Source organism: Nipponia nippon, unplaced genomic scaffold, assembly GCF_047370975.1.
Source record: "Nipponia nippon isolate SJK-2023a ecotype South Korea unplaced genomic scaffold, ASM4737097v1 scaffold_10, whole genome shotgun sequence".
Classification (NCBI taxonomy): domain Eukaryota; kingdom Metazoa; phylum Chordata; class Aves; order Pelecaniformes; family Threskiornithidae; genus Nipponia; species Nipponia nippon.
The window spans coordinates 25,821,634-25,838,681 of record NW_028262291.1 but is presented as its reverse complement, the minus strand read 5'-3'; the positions used below and the strand labels follow the sequence as shown (position 1 = coordinate 25,838,681).

General features: G+C 50.5%; 1 protein-coding gene and 1 long non-coding RNA gene across 2 annotated transcripts in view; one reads left to right on the top strand and one right to left on the bottom strand.

The window, feature by feature from the left end:
- ALX4 (ALX homeobox 4) overlaps window positions 1-17,048 on the top strand; it is a 51,456-nt gene that overhangs the window by 12,337 nt on the left and 22,071 nt on the right. The window contains exon 2 of the mRNA XM_087746016.1: window positions 16,572-16,882. Within this exon, the coding sequence (XP_087602142.1) occupies window positions 16,572-16,882 (311 nt within the window). The remainder of the gene's footprint in view (window positions 1-16,571; window positions 16,883-17,048) is intronic.
- Window positions 1,568-17,048, bottom strand: part of LOC148057131 (uncharacterized) — a 25,685-nt gene continuing 10,204 nt past the window's right edge. The window contains exon 3 of the long non-coding RNA XR_015701901.1: window positions 1,568-4,852. This is a non-coding gene — a long non-coding RNA (uncharacterized LOC148057131). The remainder of the gene's footprint in view (window positions 4,853-17,048) is intronic.

Here is a 17,048-nt window from a genome sequence, read left to right as displayed (position 1 = left end):
AGACATGAAGAGCATGCAACAAGGCAGAGGCTTTGAGGCCAAAGTATTTCAGCAGGTTTGTCAGATACTAGTAAATGCAATAGGAGGTAGACAGCATCCTATGGATAGTGGAGAGGGGAAGCTTGGCTGGTGCTGGGAGGAGGCATTGAGCCAACTGCATGATGTTTGGCCTAGATGCCCCCATTTACACTGCCTGGTCTTCCAGTACTGCTCTCAAGGCCTTGGTATCTGCCTGCCCCATGTTGGCATCTAGAGACCTTAGTGTGTCTTGCACTGCACCAGAAACCTATAAGTGGGCAACTGAATCGCCCCCCAGATACTTTACAAGAGAATGACAAAAGGACCAGGACTAAGTCAGCCCTTTGTCTATTCTGTTCATTTTAATGACTTTCAGAGAAGTAGAAAGGGAAAGTGCAGTCTGACCCCAGTTCTCCTTTTCAGACATTAGCCAGGAAACACAGCACACTCCTTGCAAGAAGTTCGTAAATTTGGGCCATTTGGTATGCACTGGTCTGGCCTATCCAGACTCTGCAAAAATCAAGTCCTGGCCCAGGACGAGTTATGAGGGGAACTGAGTGGGTCCCAAAAGCCAGGAATACAGTTGTGGATGTCGAGTCTGACAGAAATTAGTTCCCTAAAAGGGAAAAATAGGGAATGACCTGGTTTAGCCCACAGATTTCATTAAAACCAAAAACTTTGCTGAGAACTCCTTCTCAGGGGCTCAAAAGGAAAGGGAACAGCAGCTGAAGGCTTGCAGTGGCATCCCAGTGGGAGCAGAGTCAGCCTGAGCTGGCTCTATGAAAATGGCCTGACGGGAAAACACGATACAAGTATGTAAATAGCTAAATTGGTTGCTCTGACACTCTTCCTCCCCATATGTCTGAGGTGAAGCAGGTCTATGGGTCTGGGTTCTGCTGGCAGGAGGCTGAGCAGGGTGTGGTTTTGCAGGGGTGCCTGGTGTTGGTGAGTGAAGCTGTTCCCAGAAGTGCCAGAAGTACTGACACAGCGGTGTAAGCATGGGCCAGCCGATGAAACCAGCGGATGAAGGCACCAAAGACTGCTCGAAGCATACCCCAGAGCAGGCTAGGTAGGCCCGGAGCGGCGGGCAGGGGTAAGCAGAGGACCCGGCGGTGTGGTGGTGATAGCAGTGTAGCACTGTGGTTGAGCCCAGCAGGGCTGTCCCTGCCCGCTCCTCGCCCCGTTGTGCCCTGCACAAAGGCCACCCCTTCCCCAGGCAGGCAGCTCTGCTCCACAGCCCTCAGCTCTCCTGGCAGAGCTGTCTCCTGGGGGAAAGACCTGGTAAAAAAAGAGATGACACACTGGCTTCCAGACTGTCTCCAGCTGGTAATAATCTATACAGCTTTTTATTGTAGCATCTGAACATCACAGTCCATCTACTGACAGGTGATGGAGCACCAAAGTTTTCTTTTCTGTTTATGTCAGATCATGTTCTTGACAAAATTACGTGCACCCACCCCCCATCCCTCTCAGCTGGGAGTTATTTTACAAAGGAGTTACTTACATGGGAAGGTTATTTAGTCCAGTATGCACTACAGTTTGAAGCAAATTGGACTGTATAGCAGTTGTGCTATCCCTGTTTATAAGCCTCAGCTTCATCGGCTGTAGTCATCAATGGGGAAGAACGGTGTGATTTAAGCCCATTTGGGAAGCTGCATCTTTGCTTTGGAAAAGAGGGGACATGAGCTGTAAATAGTCAGAGAGTCCCTAATTCCAGGCAAGCCTCTTGGTACCGGCAGGCGCAGCACAGGGGCTCTCTGACCCCTTCTTTGGGAGGGAGAGCTTCCACAGTTTCCTCTAGCACTAAAACCTTGGCTCTAAAACCCTGGCTTGTTGGAAGCTACAGCCTTGTAACTGTGTTCGCTAAAGGAGTTTTGTAGTTTGGACCCCCATTATTTATGTTCGACTGTATATCTTCTCCTGAGAGCCTTATGAATAAAATGAATTGCAGCAGAAATCACACATTCCCATACAGGCTTGTTTGCCTCTCATGAAGTCTGCAAAATTGTGACCCAAATGTACGGTGCGATAGTAAATCCAAGAAGACAGTGTGCGGGAAGCCTAGTCTGAGATGAGAAGGAAGGAGAAAGCAAGCCGCTGCAGCTCCCAGCAGCTTTCTTTGCAGACGCTCTGAGCCCAAGGGCTGGGGATGCTTTGGGAAGCGGAGGCCAGCCAGTGCCTAGTGGCACCACTAATGCCGGGAGTCCTCAGACATTGGAAACTGAAGTGTTTATCCGTTCTTCCCAAATTTCATTCTTTCCAGACCCTTGCAGATAGGCTTGTTTCTAAAGTGTGGAGGAAGATGGAGCAGGTGAAAAGGCGTCTTGCTTACTCTCGGCTAGGAAACTCTGAAACAGTACGTACCTTTCAGACCGGTGCTTTCGACATGCATTGGTTCCAGCCCGTGTTTTATGATTGTGTATTTTATTCTCCTCTCTAGGCCATCCTGCCTGCAGTTGCTCTTTCCATGTGCTGTTAAGGCCTCGCATTGCTTCCCGTTTTGCTAGAAAAGGCAACTTTTAAACACCAAAGCTCTGGTTGTGGCACTGGCGTGGGCATGGCGTCTTCTTTAGGCAGAGCCCTTCTGAGCTGAGGGCTGTGTCAGCACATGGACACTCATGTGTAGATGAGAAATACCCCAGAACAAGGGCTCCCCTAAAGGAGTATTTTGGGAGATGGGCCAGGAGGAACAAACGCCCCTTGCGTTATGTCTGCAAATCGTCTGTGAGCAAGGTATGATTTTTTGAGGTCTGTCTGGGACCCAGGATTGTTGCTGGGATGACGTTTGCGAGTAATCTTTGGTCAGCGGATTGCACATGTGTGTCAACCACTGCAAGAAGTAGGCAGCAGAAAGGTGATCTGTGCTGGTGAGTGGAAAGTAGATACACGGTGGACGCATGAGATAAGTCTTTTCTGTTCCCTGGTTGGATGAGCATCACTGGCAGAAGTAGGTTTCTGGGGCAAATACTCCTTTTCACGAGTTCCTAAAGATGATTTCTGTAAATATTTGCTAATGTTTACTTGACATTTGCAGTCGCTCATGCCAACATGATCCCATCCTGGAATGTTAACTGGAAATAAACACAAAAGTGGGCATGAGCTCAGCTGATGTGGATACAGTTTTTAATTCAGGCTGATTTTCATGGTCATCATCTTTCACGTAATCATCCAGTTCTGCTGAACATTAGTGGTGCTCCAGGAGCTTCACTGTTTCCAAGATTCATGACTTTTTTGTTCTCTGTTAGGAAATATGTTACCAGAGTCACTGTTGTTTGTGTCTACTGTCTGACACTTCCTACCAAAATCCTGCCTCCAGTTGCTTCTGACTTAATCAAGACTTAACAATTTGGCCTAAAAGCTCCCACAGCAGTTGTTTGCCTCTGGCTGTTTTTATAATACTATTTTTTTTAAAGTTCATCTGAATCAATTAAGCTGTTTCCAAGAACGTAGCTAAAACTAAGCACATTTTTGTTTTCTCCATGTCAGAAAAAACTGACAATGTCTTTTTTCAAAAGTTCTGGTGCACTGTGCTGTGGAGCAAGAACGTCAGACTCGCAGTGGAGCTGGGCTTGGGTAGGAAATGTGCTTCATGCCTTTCTTCTGAAAAACTGTCCAAGAACAAGCCTTAAGGAGTTGTGGTTCTCACTCACTCAGTAGCGACAGCTTTCACTTTCACACCTAAACACACTGCAGATTTCCCATGCTCTGGGCATGTTTCCAGCCAGGTCTGAACTCTCTCTTCTTGCAGTGGCCATTTACCCCAGTAGATGGTCCAGCCTTCCTTGGACCCAGGCAAAGCAGGGGAGCACATTGTTTGATGTAACTACAGACACAAGAAAAACTATCTGGGGAAACAGCAGAAGGCTGGGATAAGAAATCTGGATGTGACAGCGTGGTCTGAAGCCTGGGGAGTGTGTCGTGTGTCGGACTGAACAGGGGCTTAGGACTGGGTGGCAAAGATACGAAGGTATTGCATTATTCAGGGCATCTGAGTAGCACACTGAGGCCAACAGGACCTTCATCTCCAAGGTGCAAAAATATTAGACAATGTTGAGAACTTTTCAAAGCTCTGGCTTAGTATCTCAGAGCAGTTGTTCTGTGCTTGGTGGCTCTGCGTCCTGGTTTGCCATCCGTACAACATGAGCAATAGCGGTGCTTTGTCTCAGCGGGCTCGTTGTGGCTCAGGCATCTCTGTGCGACCCTCCGATACAGCTTGGTGAACGCTGCGGGAAACCCAGAGGACACTGAACAGGGTGTGGATGCTGTGCAGTAAGTAAGGATTGCCTTCACATGCAGGATGATGAGAAGAAAACAGAGAACTGTTCAGCGGCGGTAAGGATGCAGCATATGTGACCCGAAGACCCAGGAAGCAAGAAATATTTTAGAAAAGAAATAAGAGGAAAGGCACAAAAGCCATCTGCGCAGTGCTCTCACTGCTCATCCTCCTGTGTCCCATAGATGTGTTTGGTGTCTGCGTTGGGTGTAATCGTGGTGCTGAGCAGCCAGGGGCCACCCCCAGCTGGCAGAGGCGGCTGCAGTCCATCAGTGCTGGTGACCCACGCTGCTCCGAGCACCATCCGCAGCTGCAACAGCATGAGGGGCAAATGTCCTCTCCGGTCCAGTCTGTCCCCAGAAACATTTGGTCCCAGAGTGGCTTTATAAAGGGATTCAGTGCTGCAGGTGATGGTGAGAGATCTGCATCTTGGCCTGGTTTGGTCACCACCAAATGCAGTGGCCAGACCCCCGTAACTTCAGTGGTCAGAGTCGAGTGGCTGGAGAGCACAGGCAGCATGGGCGGACGCTGGGGGAGTGCGGCTCAGCGGGCACGGGCAGTCTGGGGGGAGAAGGGAACCACAGAGGTGGAGAAGAAAGTAAAGGTCAAATTCTTCTGACTCATGCAAACCCACTTCTTTCTTTTTCCCCCTGGTGACAATTAAACATGTTGCAAGGTGAAGTAGTCCTCAAGTGAAATTAAATCCCCCTTCTCAGGCCTCGGAGTGTGTAGCGCTCTGAATTACTTGACAAGCACAGTTTACCCTTTGAGCAATTCACGACTCGCCTTTCACAAGTAAGAGCACACTTCTGTGGATGTTTTCCTTGTTCAGTACTACCTAATGGATTTTTTTTTTCTTAATAACTGTCATTTGCCCTGCCTCTTGCTATGCTCAACTCAAAATGAAAAACGTAAGTTGCTGGCTGTGAATACTATCCATTATTCATTTACCAGAGGAATCTTAGGCACATTCATCCCATTTCCTCTTGGTGCCTCATTATCAATAAACCTTTGCCTCACTGCTTCTGTAAATCATTTTCATCCCTTTCCTTTGCAAACCATGTGCTTGGGCTCTTGCACAAATGTCTCATGAGAGTAATGGGCCAAGTCATATAGTATCATTTTTACTCCTTGATAAGCTGGCAAAACTTCATTAAGAGGAGATTATTGAACTGCACATATATATTTTTTTGGAAGAAAGCACTGGACTTAAACCATGAAGCAAGCAGTGCTTCCAAGTATTTTCCCAGGCACAGCAGCTTGCATGAGCAGTTTGTATAATTCAAAAGACTTATATCACTCTGGCTCCCATGGGGAATGTGCACCTTCTCTCTGCCGTGATACGAAGGATGTGGAGCTAACCCTCCAGAGATAAAAGTGCACTAAGCTGGGGGTCAGATTTCAGGGCCGAGGAGAAATGGGGGAGAGTTTCAAACATCTTTCCTTCCTCCCCATGCCCCAACAGAAAGAAATGCAAGGCGTGAGAGCATAGCACCTGCAATTTGATGGTGGGGTCCCATCAGAGGCTGGAGCGATGTGGACAGTTCCCCACCTTGGCAGCTGCTCTTCATGGCAAATGCCAGCAGCGGATGTAAACCCGGAGCCAGGCTAGGGCAAGGCGGACTGGCTGCTGCAGAGGCTGGAGGGATCCTACAGAGGCCAAGAGTTTATTAAACTTCAGTTAACTGGAGCTGAAATATGTTCTTCTAACACAGGGCAGCAGAGGTTAACGGAGTCCTTTTGGTAGACATTTTATGACACTCTTTGGGGATACATATAAGAAGACTGGGGCATTCTGAGTAATTTAAATAAATATTTGTTTAGGCTGTGTAAGGGGCAATTGGAGTTCCCAGGCAGGTCAGTCTTAGACAGATTTTTCTTTTTTTGCCCTTTCTCCCCAGCTATAGCGTAGACATGCTGCAGTTCATGGCCAGGCCATGCAGCACAGCTATGCTCCCCCAACACCTTGAAACAGCTCTCCTGGTCAGTGAGACCTTGAGGCCACCATGCACCCCCTGTACTGCATGGGGGGCTCATGGGGACCAAGGGTAGCAGCCCCTGGCTAGCAGGGGTGGCCGGGGCCCTCAGACCCTGTCGGGACACCAGGCTTCCCCCTCTCCCTGGGCACCAGCATCTCCTCAGCAGGAAAACCCTGCAGGAGTGCAGCACTGTCCCCATCTCCTGACCCCATGGCAGGCAGATTTTGCAGGGGGTGACCTGAGTAATGGAGTGAGGAGGGGTGTAGAGGTTGGGGGAAACAACCTGCCCCTGTCAGGTTTGCTGTTAGTTAGTTATTTTGTCTTTGCTCTTGGTTACCAAGCTCCCAGTTTGGTTGTGCTGCTGCTTCTTGCTTCAGTTTGTGATTTTGCTGCCCTCTTTCTCTCTGCCAGCAAAAGCTGATGCCAGCCTGTCGCCTAGCCCCAGTGACTGTGAATTGGTGGGTTTGGTAGCCAGAAACCTAATTTCTTTCTGGAATACTTCTAAAAGCCTAGTACTCATAGGAACATTAGCAATTCCCAGACCTGGCTGGCCTTGAGTTTTGCAATGTGCTGTCAGAATGGAAATAAGTTTTAGCTGTGCTTCCAAGAACAGGCAGGTTTGGGGAAGGCTGACTGTTTTTCTTCCCTCATTCGTGCCTTTCTTTACTAATCAGCTGTATAAAATTGAAGAACAGCAGAACTATTTTCTTAAAGAACCTGGCCCAAACTTTGGCCCAACATTTAAACTCAACGCTTTCTGTGGTTCAGTGAGGTTCAGCCAACTTTGGGTGTTTCCTGTTTTTACTTCAGCTTTCCCACCACTACTGCTTTCCGATTTCCAAGCGAAAATGGTAGCACCCAAATCCCCCTGAGATGCGCTGTACTTGGGTAGCAATGGGGCCGCCGCAGCACCTCATCCAGACTCGGAGTCCCCAGCTCTTCTCCACGGGGGCACCTGGGGGCTCAAATCAGGAAGCACGCGAAGCAGCACAGGAGCTGTGCTGGGCGGATTTGTTGGGGCTTGTCTGACTGTCCGTCTGAAGTACACAGCGCTTGACTTTAAGCATAAGGGTAGTCCGGGGACACGCATATGCTGCAGCGCTTTGCTGGATTAGGGCTGCAGGCTGGCTGCTTCAGCTAGGCAGAGCCCGCTCAGACGCCTCCCTGGCCGGTGCCTGCAAGCCTTTTGAAGTTCGTCTGTCACTAATTTGAAACAGGACTCCATAATGCAGAGGCAGCTGAGCTCTTGCTCAGCTCATGACAAAATGGCTCTAATCTCCCTCCTCCTGCCCCTCCGCTCTGCTGGTTATTTCAGGTTGCAGCTCCAGCCCTGTTACCAGCAGCACAAAACAGGCAACTGGAAGTCACCTCTGGGAGGCAGCTGAACTTCAGCAATGCATTGCTGCTTCTGCTGTGAAGAGGTTGCTTTTGCAAAGCAGACAGACAGAAGAATGCAGAGAGAGACAGACTGACGGACAGACTAACCGACCAACGGTGTGAACACTGTCCGGGCAGGCACAGACTTATAGGATGGGGTGAATCACTCTTCAAGCTGGCAGCAGGGAATTAAACTGTGCCATAGCCAGACATTAGAGCAAGGCTCAACTCCCTTCAGGTGGTTTTGCCTCACCAGCCCTCCCCACCAGCTGGAAGGAGTGTCCCCTGCTCTCCTCTAACTCAATGGCTGATTTATATCTACTGTCATACGCGATGGCTGGTGGTGCCTTGCTTGCTGTGCAGTTAATGTGGAAGGCAACACATGTTGAGACTGTGGAAGGTCGCACCTGTGCCTTGCGCCTCCCTCTCGCCCCGACGGAGCAGATGCCCTGCTCACCCAGCACCCAGCCTTGGATGGAAATTGTAGGGGAAACGTCCGGGGCATGTTGTGGCGAAGAGGGAGGCGCTGACTGGTTGCAGGGGAAAGCCCTGGAGGAGATGACAACTTGCAGTGAAGAGCCCGCTTTTGTCTTGCAGTGTTCAGGCAAGGGATCTTTTCAGATCCTTGCGGTGGCCAAAGGCCATGGGTGAGGTTAAGATGAATACATAAATGTGCATCCAATGGGAAGGCTTATGCTCTTCCTTTCAGAGTGGGAGCTTAGTCCTAAGCCCTGCATCACTCTCATCTGTCACTCACATCTGAACAACCCTCAGTGTTTCCACTGGCACTGCCTGCCATCAGCCCCAGAGCTCCCCAGCGCTTACCTTTCCCTGCTGCAGGTACAGGGTCTGACTTTATAAGGCCTCGGAGCAGGTAGGGGGTTGAATCCTGGCTATCTTAAACACTATCCTCATGTAACTCTGCTGGACATAATTTCCAAACAGGGGAGGAGCAACCTTGCTATATCTAGATTTTCTAAAGGAAACACAAGCCTGAGAGAACTGGATGATCCTAAAATAAGGCAGACAGGCAGATGGGGCAGATGCTGCCCCAGATGCTGACGGCCAGTGAGTGACACGCAGCTCAGATGGGAGCGGGACAGAAGCACCACGTGGGGTCAGTGCATCAGGGCATGCAGAACCCCAAGCTGCCTATAGTGCCTGTCTGTGGAGAATGAAAGACTTCAGCAAACAGCTGCCTATTCTGCCTTTCATTTACCCAAGGGTCTGTGGACCCTTTTGCACTTAACGCCCAATAAACAGCTACTGGCCTATGTGTAGGTATGAGTCCGTGACTGAGATGATCCCATTCAATACTTTGTCCTATATTAGTGATGCTGATTTTTTTTCTTTATAAGCTTCCATATTTTGTCTTATGCAGCATTGAGCCAGGTTTTCAGAGCAGTTAGGTGGTCACATCTGGCTCTGAGGGACTTGAGAAAAGCCAAGACCCTCAGGTGACCATGGCCCTGGCAAGGCAATGCAGGATTGCTTTGGAAGGAGTAGACAACTTATCCAAAAGGTATCAAATTCAGAGCTGACGGGAAACTGAAAGCCCTTTTAAGCCCCCTTCTGATCTTTGCCTGTCTCGTCCATCTTCCCTGGCAGAAAAGCACTGGTGATATATCAGTTCAGAGGTACTAGGTGGCTTTTGGTTCACATGCACTGTTTTAGGTGGAGACACAAGTAGGACATAGCAGAAACCCACAATTCCCAGCTGTTTGTGACATGCCTACAGTGGGAAATAAAAGAGACATTTTAAACTGCAGTAGCTGACCCATCTTCACTGTCATACTTTTTGAAGCAGGACTTTGCACGTAGCCTGGCGTGCTGAAAACCCGTAGCTGACAACCCTCAGCCCTAAGCCTGGGGCTGCCTATGTGGGATCTAATGAGGGTCTGGCTGCCACTGAGCTGCACACTGCTCACTGTCACCTCCCTCCACTGTCACTCAAAAAGCCATCTTGTGGCTGATCCTGGCACGACAGAGCCCATCCCCAAGGCACTGAAGACCTTCAGGTGTCAGAGAGGAGAAAGCCAGGTCACTAAGAAATTAATGGGTTCCTCAGAGAGAGCCAAGATCTCCAGCCTTAGAATACGTGGCATAAACAATCATCTTTCACATTCAGTAGTGAGGCAGCCAACAGAGCAGTTTTATTTTCTCCCCGTGGAGGCAATGGCAGTACATTTTCTTGCTCTTTCTCTTCTCCTATATCACATTCTGGGAGCCAGAAAGTGAGCTGCTATTACAGTAGGTTGCTAGAAGCATTTTTGTGCCTTCAAAATTTGCTAGTCAGCTCTTTCCTGCTGTTCAAGTGAACGTGCCACATGAAGAAGGACTTGGGGCATAAACTGTGCCTTTTTGCTCTAGCCACAGCTTCTATGTGGAGTTTTCAGAATTGATTTGTTTATATAAAAGCCAGTTTTGTTAGTGTCCTTTAAATAACTTGAAAGAGGAGCAAGCAGCGCATGTTGCATTTGTACAGATGGTGCTGCTCTCTCCCCAAGTAGCCACGGGGTGTGTGAATTCAGCTAATCAGACAATAAAGCAATATGTGCCCTCAAAAGCAGATGTGTTTGTATGGGGAAAAAAAAGCTAGTGCAGAAAAAAAAGCAAGAGGAACAGCAACTTCCACAAACAAATAACACACACGCGTACACACACATGGGTTCTCCAGGCTTGCTGTGACGTTAGCTTCTCAGCAGCACCGGAGTTTATGTTTATCAAGCCGGCTGTCCCCAAACCCACACAGTGATTTACTCGAGGGGAACGTAACCAGCCAGGCACAAGAGGATCTAAGTGCAGCCAGGGCTGAAGTGGTTTTGACTCCCAGGGAAGGATCTCCGAGGCATGCAGAGCAGAGACAGAGCCAGTGACTTCTATTATACACTGGCTGCAGGGCCACCAAAAGCCTGTGGACCCACCGGTGCTGTGTGGCACCTTTGGCATTGTCCCCAGACTGCCTTTCAGGAACAGAAGGCGTCTTTGAGATTTTTCTGCTCCAGGCCTTAGTGTTGCTCCTGCTATATGCTCTGCTCAGAAAAATAAGTTTCTTCTTGAAGAGAGGGGCCCTGGGTGTGGTCAGGAGGAGCACAGTAGAAAGAAACACTCCTCTCCCCCTTTCATCCTTCTATGAATAGGCTTTTCTGTAGGAATTTGCTGTCTGTAATTAGCTCCCCAACGTGGCCAGGTATTTCACAGCTGCGGGTTTCACTATGTCCCTCCTTTGCTGCAGAGCCTCAGGAGGCTGCAGGCAGCAGAGCAGCAGCGCCAGCAGCTTTGGTCGGGCTCAGCAGAGATGGATGGTGTCCATGCAGGTGAGCACATTCATGCAGTGGTCTCAGCACAGTGGGAAGTCGGTGCGTGCCACGCTGTGAGCAGAGGAGCTGCCTGGAGCATATTCCAGCTTTCCTTCAGGTTCTCCAGGATGAACAAAATGAGCTCCCTGGCTGGGATAAATGGACAGACGTGCTTTCATACAGGAACCAGCTCTGCTTTATGCAAACTCAAGCGAACAGCTGGTAGGCTGGACATAAGGACATGTGTTCATCCTCATCCACAGTTGAAATGGAGATGCTCAAACCAGTTTTTGCTTAGCAGCAAGGGTAACTGCAGCTTCTAGAATGATGCCAATGGCTTGTGTCTTATGTAGACTTCTACCACTTGCAATTGAGATGAATGCTGCCCAGTTTTACACTTCAGTTGGGACCAGGAATGAAGGCATGATTAAGTAACTGATCATTGCTAATAAAATCAGTGGTGCCAGATTCAGTCACAAAATTCTGGGTCTTCTCTCCATCTTTAAACTCTTCTCTGCATCTGCAGGCTGCAAGAGAACTCACTCCCTGACTGGGAATAAACCTGAAGAGTTGGGCCTTTGCATATCTAAAATCCAGCCGCTACGTTTTATCCTATATAACCCAAAATGTGGATATTTTTTAAATGATAGCCCTGTGCTGACTTCTAGGCTGCAATGACAGACAGGAGGCAGAAGGCTGCAACAGACAACTTGGGAACAAGTATAATGGCTTCAGCATGTGTTAAGGCAAGATCACAAGGACTGGATAAGGTTACTACGGCCGGCCAAGTCCTGGAGGTGTGCTGGCTGGGCTGTGGTGCAAATCTTCCTTGGTAAGGAGCGTAGACTACACTGCCCAAACCCTGTCTAGGCAAAATTTTTGCACTGGTATTTAAGCAAGAGTTGAGAGAATGACATTAAGAGCCAGAATTGGATTTAAAAAGCTTTCTTAAACATCTGCACTAGAGGTTTTTGGTTTTTTTTCAAAAAAGCATTGTTGCTATGAAAAGTCAGACCACGGCTATGCAGGCAGGGAGAGGCACCATGAAATGGCCAGCGTAGGAGGCCATAGGGATCTGGGGATAGGCAGGGGAGAAAATCCCTGTGCCCACGCCTGGGTGGGGAGGCAGAAGGCCCCTATGCCACTTAGTGTGGGAGCAGAGAGGCCGCCTGGTGCAGCCACATGCTGCCCATGCCACGCACTTCGGACATGGGTTGGCTGCTGGCAGGCAGCCTCCGTGAGCTGCTGTGTGCCTGTAGGTGTCCAGGTGTCCCGGGCTAATCTCGGAGCACCCCTGGGGCTGGGATAGCATGGGGCTCCTCAGTGAGACTGTAACGGCTCGGACGAGACGCTGCCAGAGCAGTATTTTAGCAATGCCAAGACCCTACAGGCTTCTTTGCCTGGAACCTGGGGGAAACAGCCCTGTGCTGCCTGCAACCATGGGTTTTGCTGGCTGTGTAGCTGTCTTCCAGCCTCTCAGGCTGTGGGGCTGCAGTCACAGGATCTATGTGAAGGAGTCTATCACAAAGGAGTCACAGCTTGTCATGTATGTGCAGTGCAAAGGAGACCTATCATTTCAAGCTGAGCCCAAAATTGTGTATTATTTGAAACATCCCACTCTCCCTTGCCATGTGGATGCACCAAGATGACATTGCACTAGATTAAAATTTATGGTTAAGACTGTACACAGAGAAGATTTTCCTTCATCACCCTCTCAAAATAGCACACTTCAGGAAAAAAAACAGATAGGAGTTGTGAATCCGAATGTTGTAATGGCGTGGTTAAAGTACCCATTCCCTCTAGCATGGGTGTTGGCAGAATATTGTGCTGCCTGGACATCTTGGGGCCTCACCGCATGGCCACACATAGAGCGTGGTCTGTGTTTCCAGCACCCCATTCCTCCTCTGTGGGGTTCCCAGGACAGACACGGTGAGATCAGAAAGGTATTTCATCAGGTGAACCGGGGATGCAGGCACCTCTCCTGCCCGAAAAAGAGCAGCGTGATGATGGGGGCCCACACACTCAGCTGTCCTGGGCTGTCCCTGCCCATTGGCAACTGATACAGGGTGACTCAGGGAAGGTCTTGGAAGTGCTGATGGTCTAGCAGGCAGCCAAGGCACTGGGAGAGCAGGGTATCAGCATGGAAAGCCAGAGAATATCCTCCTCCTACTGCTAGGAGGGCAAGGACAGAGTTGTAACCAGTGAAGGAGGCACCAAGCGGTCCTGTTGGGCTTGTAAGGGTGCAATGATACATTACCTCCTTGTCACAGAGATCGTCACAATATGTAACTCAAGGTCTCTCTAGGTTTGATTAGAAACAGACACCCCAAACTTTGCACTGAAACTTTGAGGCCATCTCCAGTTACAGGAAGTCTGGGCATATCCATATGCAGATGTATGCAATTTGTTTCACTTCAGCAGTTTGCATGACTGTTCTGAGGTCAGGGAGCCCATTCCTAGGAAGTAGAGTTACTCTTCTGGATGCTCAGCTGAGGGTGGATGCATGCCATCCCCTCCCTATGCTGCTGTCTGTGCTCCCTGCCTCCTGCCCTCCATCCCACTCGCGTTGCCCCTCTCATGGAGACAGCTCATCCCTGCCAGTGCCCGCAGGGGCTGGAGGTAAAGGAGCCCGTGTCTGCTGCAGTGCCAGAGCACGAGAGCAGCGAGGCCAACCTGGCAAGGAGGGCTCTGGGCTGGTGGTGGGCAGGCATGGGGACACCCGCCGCGTGCGCAGCAGGGACGGTTGCTTGCTCCTCAGGGCTGATGGCTTGCGGCAGAGATAACTATCACTGCTGAAAGCCCTGGGCCCAGCTCCCAGCTCCAGTTTGAGCCATGTAGTCAATGAAATTACATCATCAGACTCAGAGCTTTTCTCTGTGTGTGTGTGTCTATGTGCGTGTGTGTCTGTGTCCATGTGCGTGTGTTTGTGCAGACCCTTCCCCAGCCAGCTGAGCTGCTCATGCAGATAAGAAACAGTAGAAGAGTTCCCAACGAAAAGCCTCAGGCCTTGCGTTTGCTGCTGCTGGAGTTGCAGGGCACCTGGGAGTTAGGGAGGCTGCCATCACGAAGGCACAGGCGAAAATAGACTGAGATTCCTGACATCATAAATAATAAAAAAAAGAAAAAAAGGAGGAAAAATTTCCTGGAATACTCCTATTTATTTATTACTCCATCTCTACTCATAGGTGGTAGTCAGTTGCTGCAGACTTTCTGCAACTGTTTTATTATCATTAGTTTTGAAAAGAATAAATATCATGGCCATAGCATACCATTTACCCAGGCTGTGGGGCAGGGCACTGTCCAAGCACATTTTGGACGGGCCTGTCCACCTGCATTCCCGAGGAGCGGCAGAGCAGCTCAGCCCATTGGAGAGTGCAGGTGCAAAGAGGAGGCAGGGTGGCAGTCGGCCCTGGCACCCAGGGAGTATAAATCTTGACAAAATGTTCCTAAGGATCGAAGCGAAGAGTTGAGATCGACAACATTCAGCTTTGCTGAGCTTTACATGGAGCTCCTCAAAAGCCTGAGGGAACAGTGTTCGAGAAAGCAATAAATCTGAAAATACAGTAGGGTGGTAGTGACAGGTAGCTCCTGTGTCTCCAGTGCCTTCATCCCAGTCCTGCCCTCGACTTGTCTGTACTAACTGGGCAATTCTTTCCTCAAATCCCTTTCATATCTCGTCTCCCCAAGCTTACACCTGGGCCTTCTTTGCCCTCGTGCCAGAGGGTGACAGCTACATTTCATCCTCCTGTTTTCATCCCAGTCGCCTCAAGGCAGTCTTTCAGCTGTGAGAGTAAGAAAAAGGCGAGGATATGTATACCTTCTCACAAGCCCACTCGTGGGCTTTTGGCTGTGACGCCATGAAAGAGCTGTTCACAGAAGGGCTAAACTGTAAATATACAGTGGTGGTAGGATGTTGTAATGAGGGATGAATGCTGGAAAAAAATGGGGATTTCCAAAGACGTGGGCTAAGATGCCTGAGCTGGCATTAATGACCCTGGATATGACACTGCTGAGGGAAATCTCCTGGTGGGGACATGACTAGATGGTGAAGCTGTTTCCCAGAAAGACTGATCCATGACTGAGAACATTTGAAAATAGGCTAATGTGAAATTTAAAAAGAAGATTAGCCAGTTGGCATGATCTTGGCTTGGTAAGGAGAGCATGGATGGGAAGTACCGCTGCACCCTTTCCTTCCTGGACCTTTAGGAGCTGACTGCAGCGGCTCAAGGTTAAACCCTGCCGTAGGGCTACCATGTTTTTTGTCCAAAGATCCCAGCCAGAAACACGGGCAGGAGTGACACTGGGCTGTGCAGCACATGCCGGGCAGGCCAGCCATTTACACGAATCCCTCTTTTTCTGGTCTGGGGACAGCCCGCTGCACAGAGCAGTGGCAGCAGGCAAGGGAGAGCCACGGCCACTTGTCATCAGAGGTGCTACATGTCACTGGGTCCCCACCAGGATCCTGCTGGCATGGCACTGGTCTTGCTAACGATGGGGACACCACGGTTGCTGGAGGCAGGAGATGGGCAGGAGAGGATGCCCCATCTCAGCACCCTTTGCCTGTGCCTGAGGGCATGTACACCTGGTTTCACTTGTAGCTGCTAAGCCTTAGAGAGGAACCAGCTCACTGCAGTGGTTGAAACGGCCACCTCCTGCTTCACCATACTACTCTCATATATCACGGTCTGTTAATTATTAATTGCTCAGGACAGTCAGGCAGGAACAGCCTCCCAGGCTGCTGTCAGACTCCTCTCATTTCTCGCTGCCCTGCACACAGGCTGGGGTGTTTCCGTAGGTGTCTCACACCAGCCTTTTCTGTGGCACTAAGTGCCATTCATAGCCTCTTTGCCAAAAGCAGTGCAAGTCCTCGCTGAAGGCTGTGGGGGTGGCTGTGGGGCGTCAGTCAGGAGCACCTCTGCTGACACACCACCGTTGCCTGGGGATGCACGAGCAGAAAGCAGGTCCCACTGGGCACCATGCATGGGTGCTGTGTGCCCCTGGTTTTCTACCATGTGTTATTTGGTAGGGGAGCATGGATGGGCTAGTGACTTGGGACCATCATCTGAGGCCTGGGTTTGGGTCCCTCTGTCCTCAGAGATCTCTCCTGTGGCCAGGACCAAGGAATGTAGTGATCTGTGGGGTTCAGTCCCACTGTGGGCAGTGGGAGGGTGAAGGAGGGTCTCACTGGGGTGCATGCACGTGAGCAGGCTGGGCTTGTGGAAGGGGACCAGGAGGAGCTATCAGAGCTCACCCCAACCTCCCCTTCCCCGGCTGTGCTGGCATCCATGGGCTGCATTCAGCCCCCCTGGCATAACAGCCACCTCCTCCCTTCAATACAGCCTGGCCAGGCACCCATGCCACCCCCGAGCTGCGCTCCAGCACCCTCTGAGGCCGAGGCTGGCAGCTTTTCTGTGCCCACCCAGGGCAGCCTTCTGCCTCACCTTCTGCCTCTCCCGGGGGTGGCGTCAGCCTCTCTGCCTGCGTTTAGAGACTGCTGCCCAACTGACATGGCTAGTTTTAGTTGGTTGAACCAATTAATTGGTCGAAAGATTTACATGTCTCCTTCTCTCTCCCTCTCTCCCCACCCTGCCCTCCTCTCCCCTCCATGCCCTCCCACCCAAATAGGTAAGGAGAGCAGTTTGGGAGAGGCCGACTTGCAGCCGAGCTCCGATCCTTCGGGAATGGATAGCAGCTACCTCAGCGTGAAGGAGGCCGGGGTGAAAGTGCCCCAGGACAGGGCCAGCACAGACCTCCCCAGCCCCATGGACAAGGCTGACTCGGAGAGCAACAAGGGCAAAAAGCGGAGGAACCGCACCACCTTCACTAGTTACCAGCTGGAGGAGCTGGAGAAGGTCTTCCAGAAGACCCACTACCCAGACGTCTATGCCAGGGAGCAGCTAGCCATGAGGACAGACCTCACCGAGGCTCGCGTACAGGTAACAGGGGATGCCCTAGGGGTGGGCGAGCTGAAAACAAGCCCTTCCTCTCTGGGGAATGAAAACATGAGCCCTGCAAGTTTGTTGTCACTTGCTGTGCCTGGGGTCACCTGCAGCCCCACCACAGCCTGCAGGCAGCCAAGCCCTACCCAGAGCCCATGCCGCA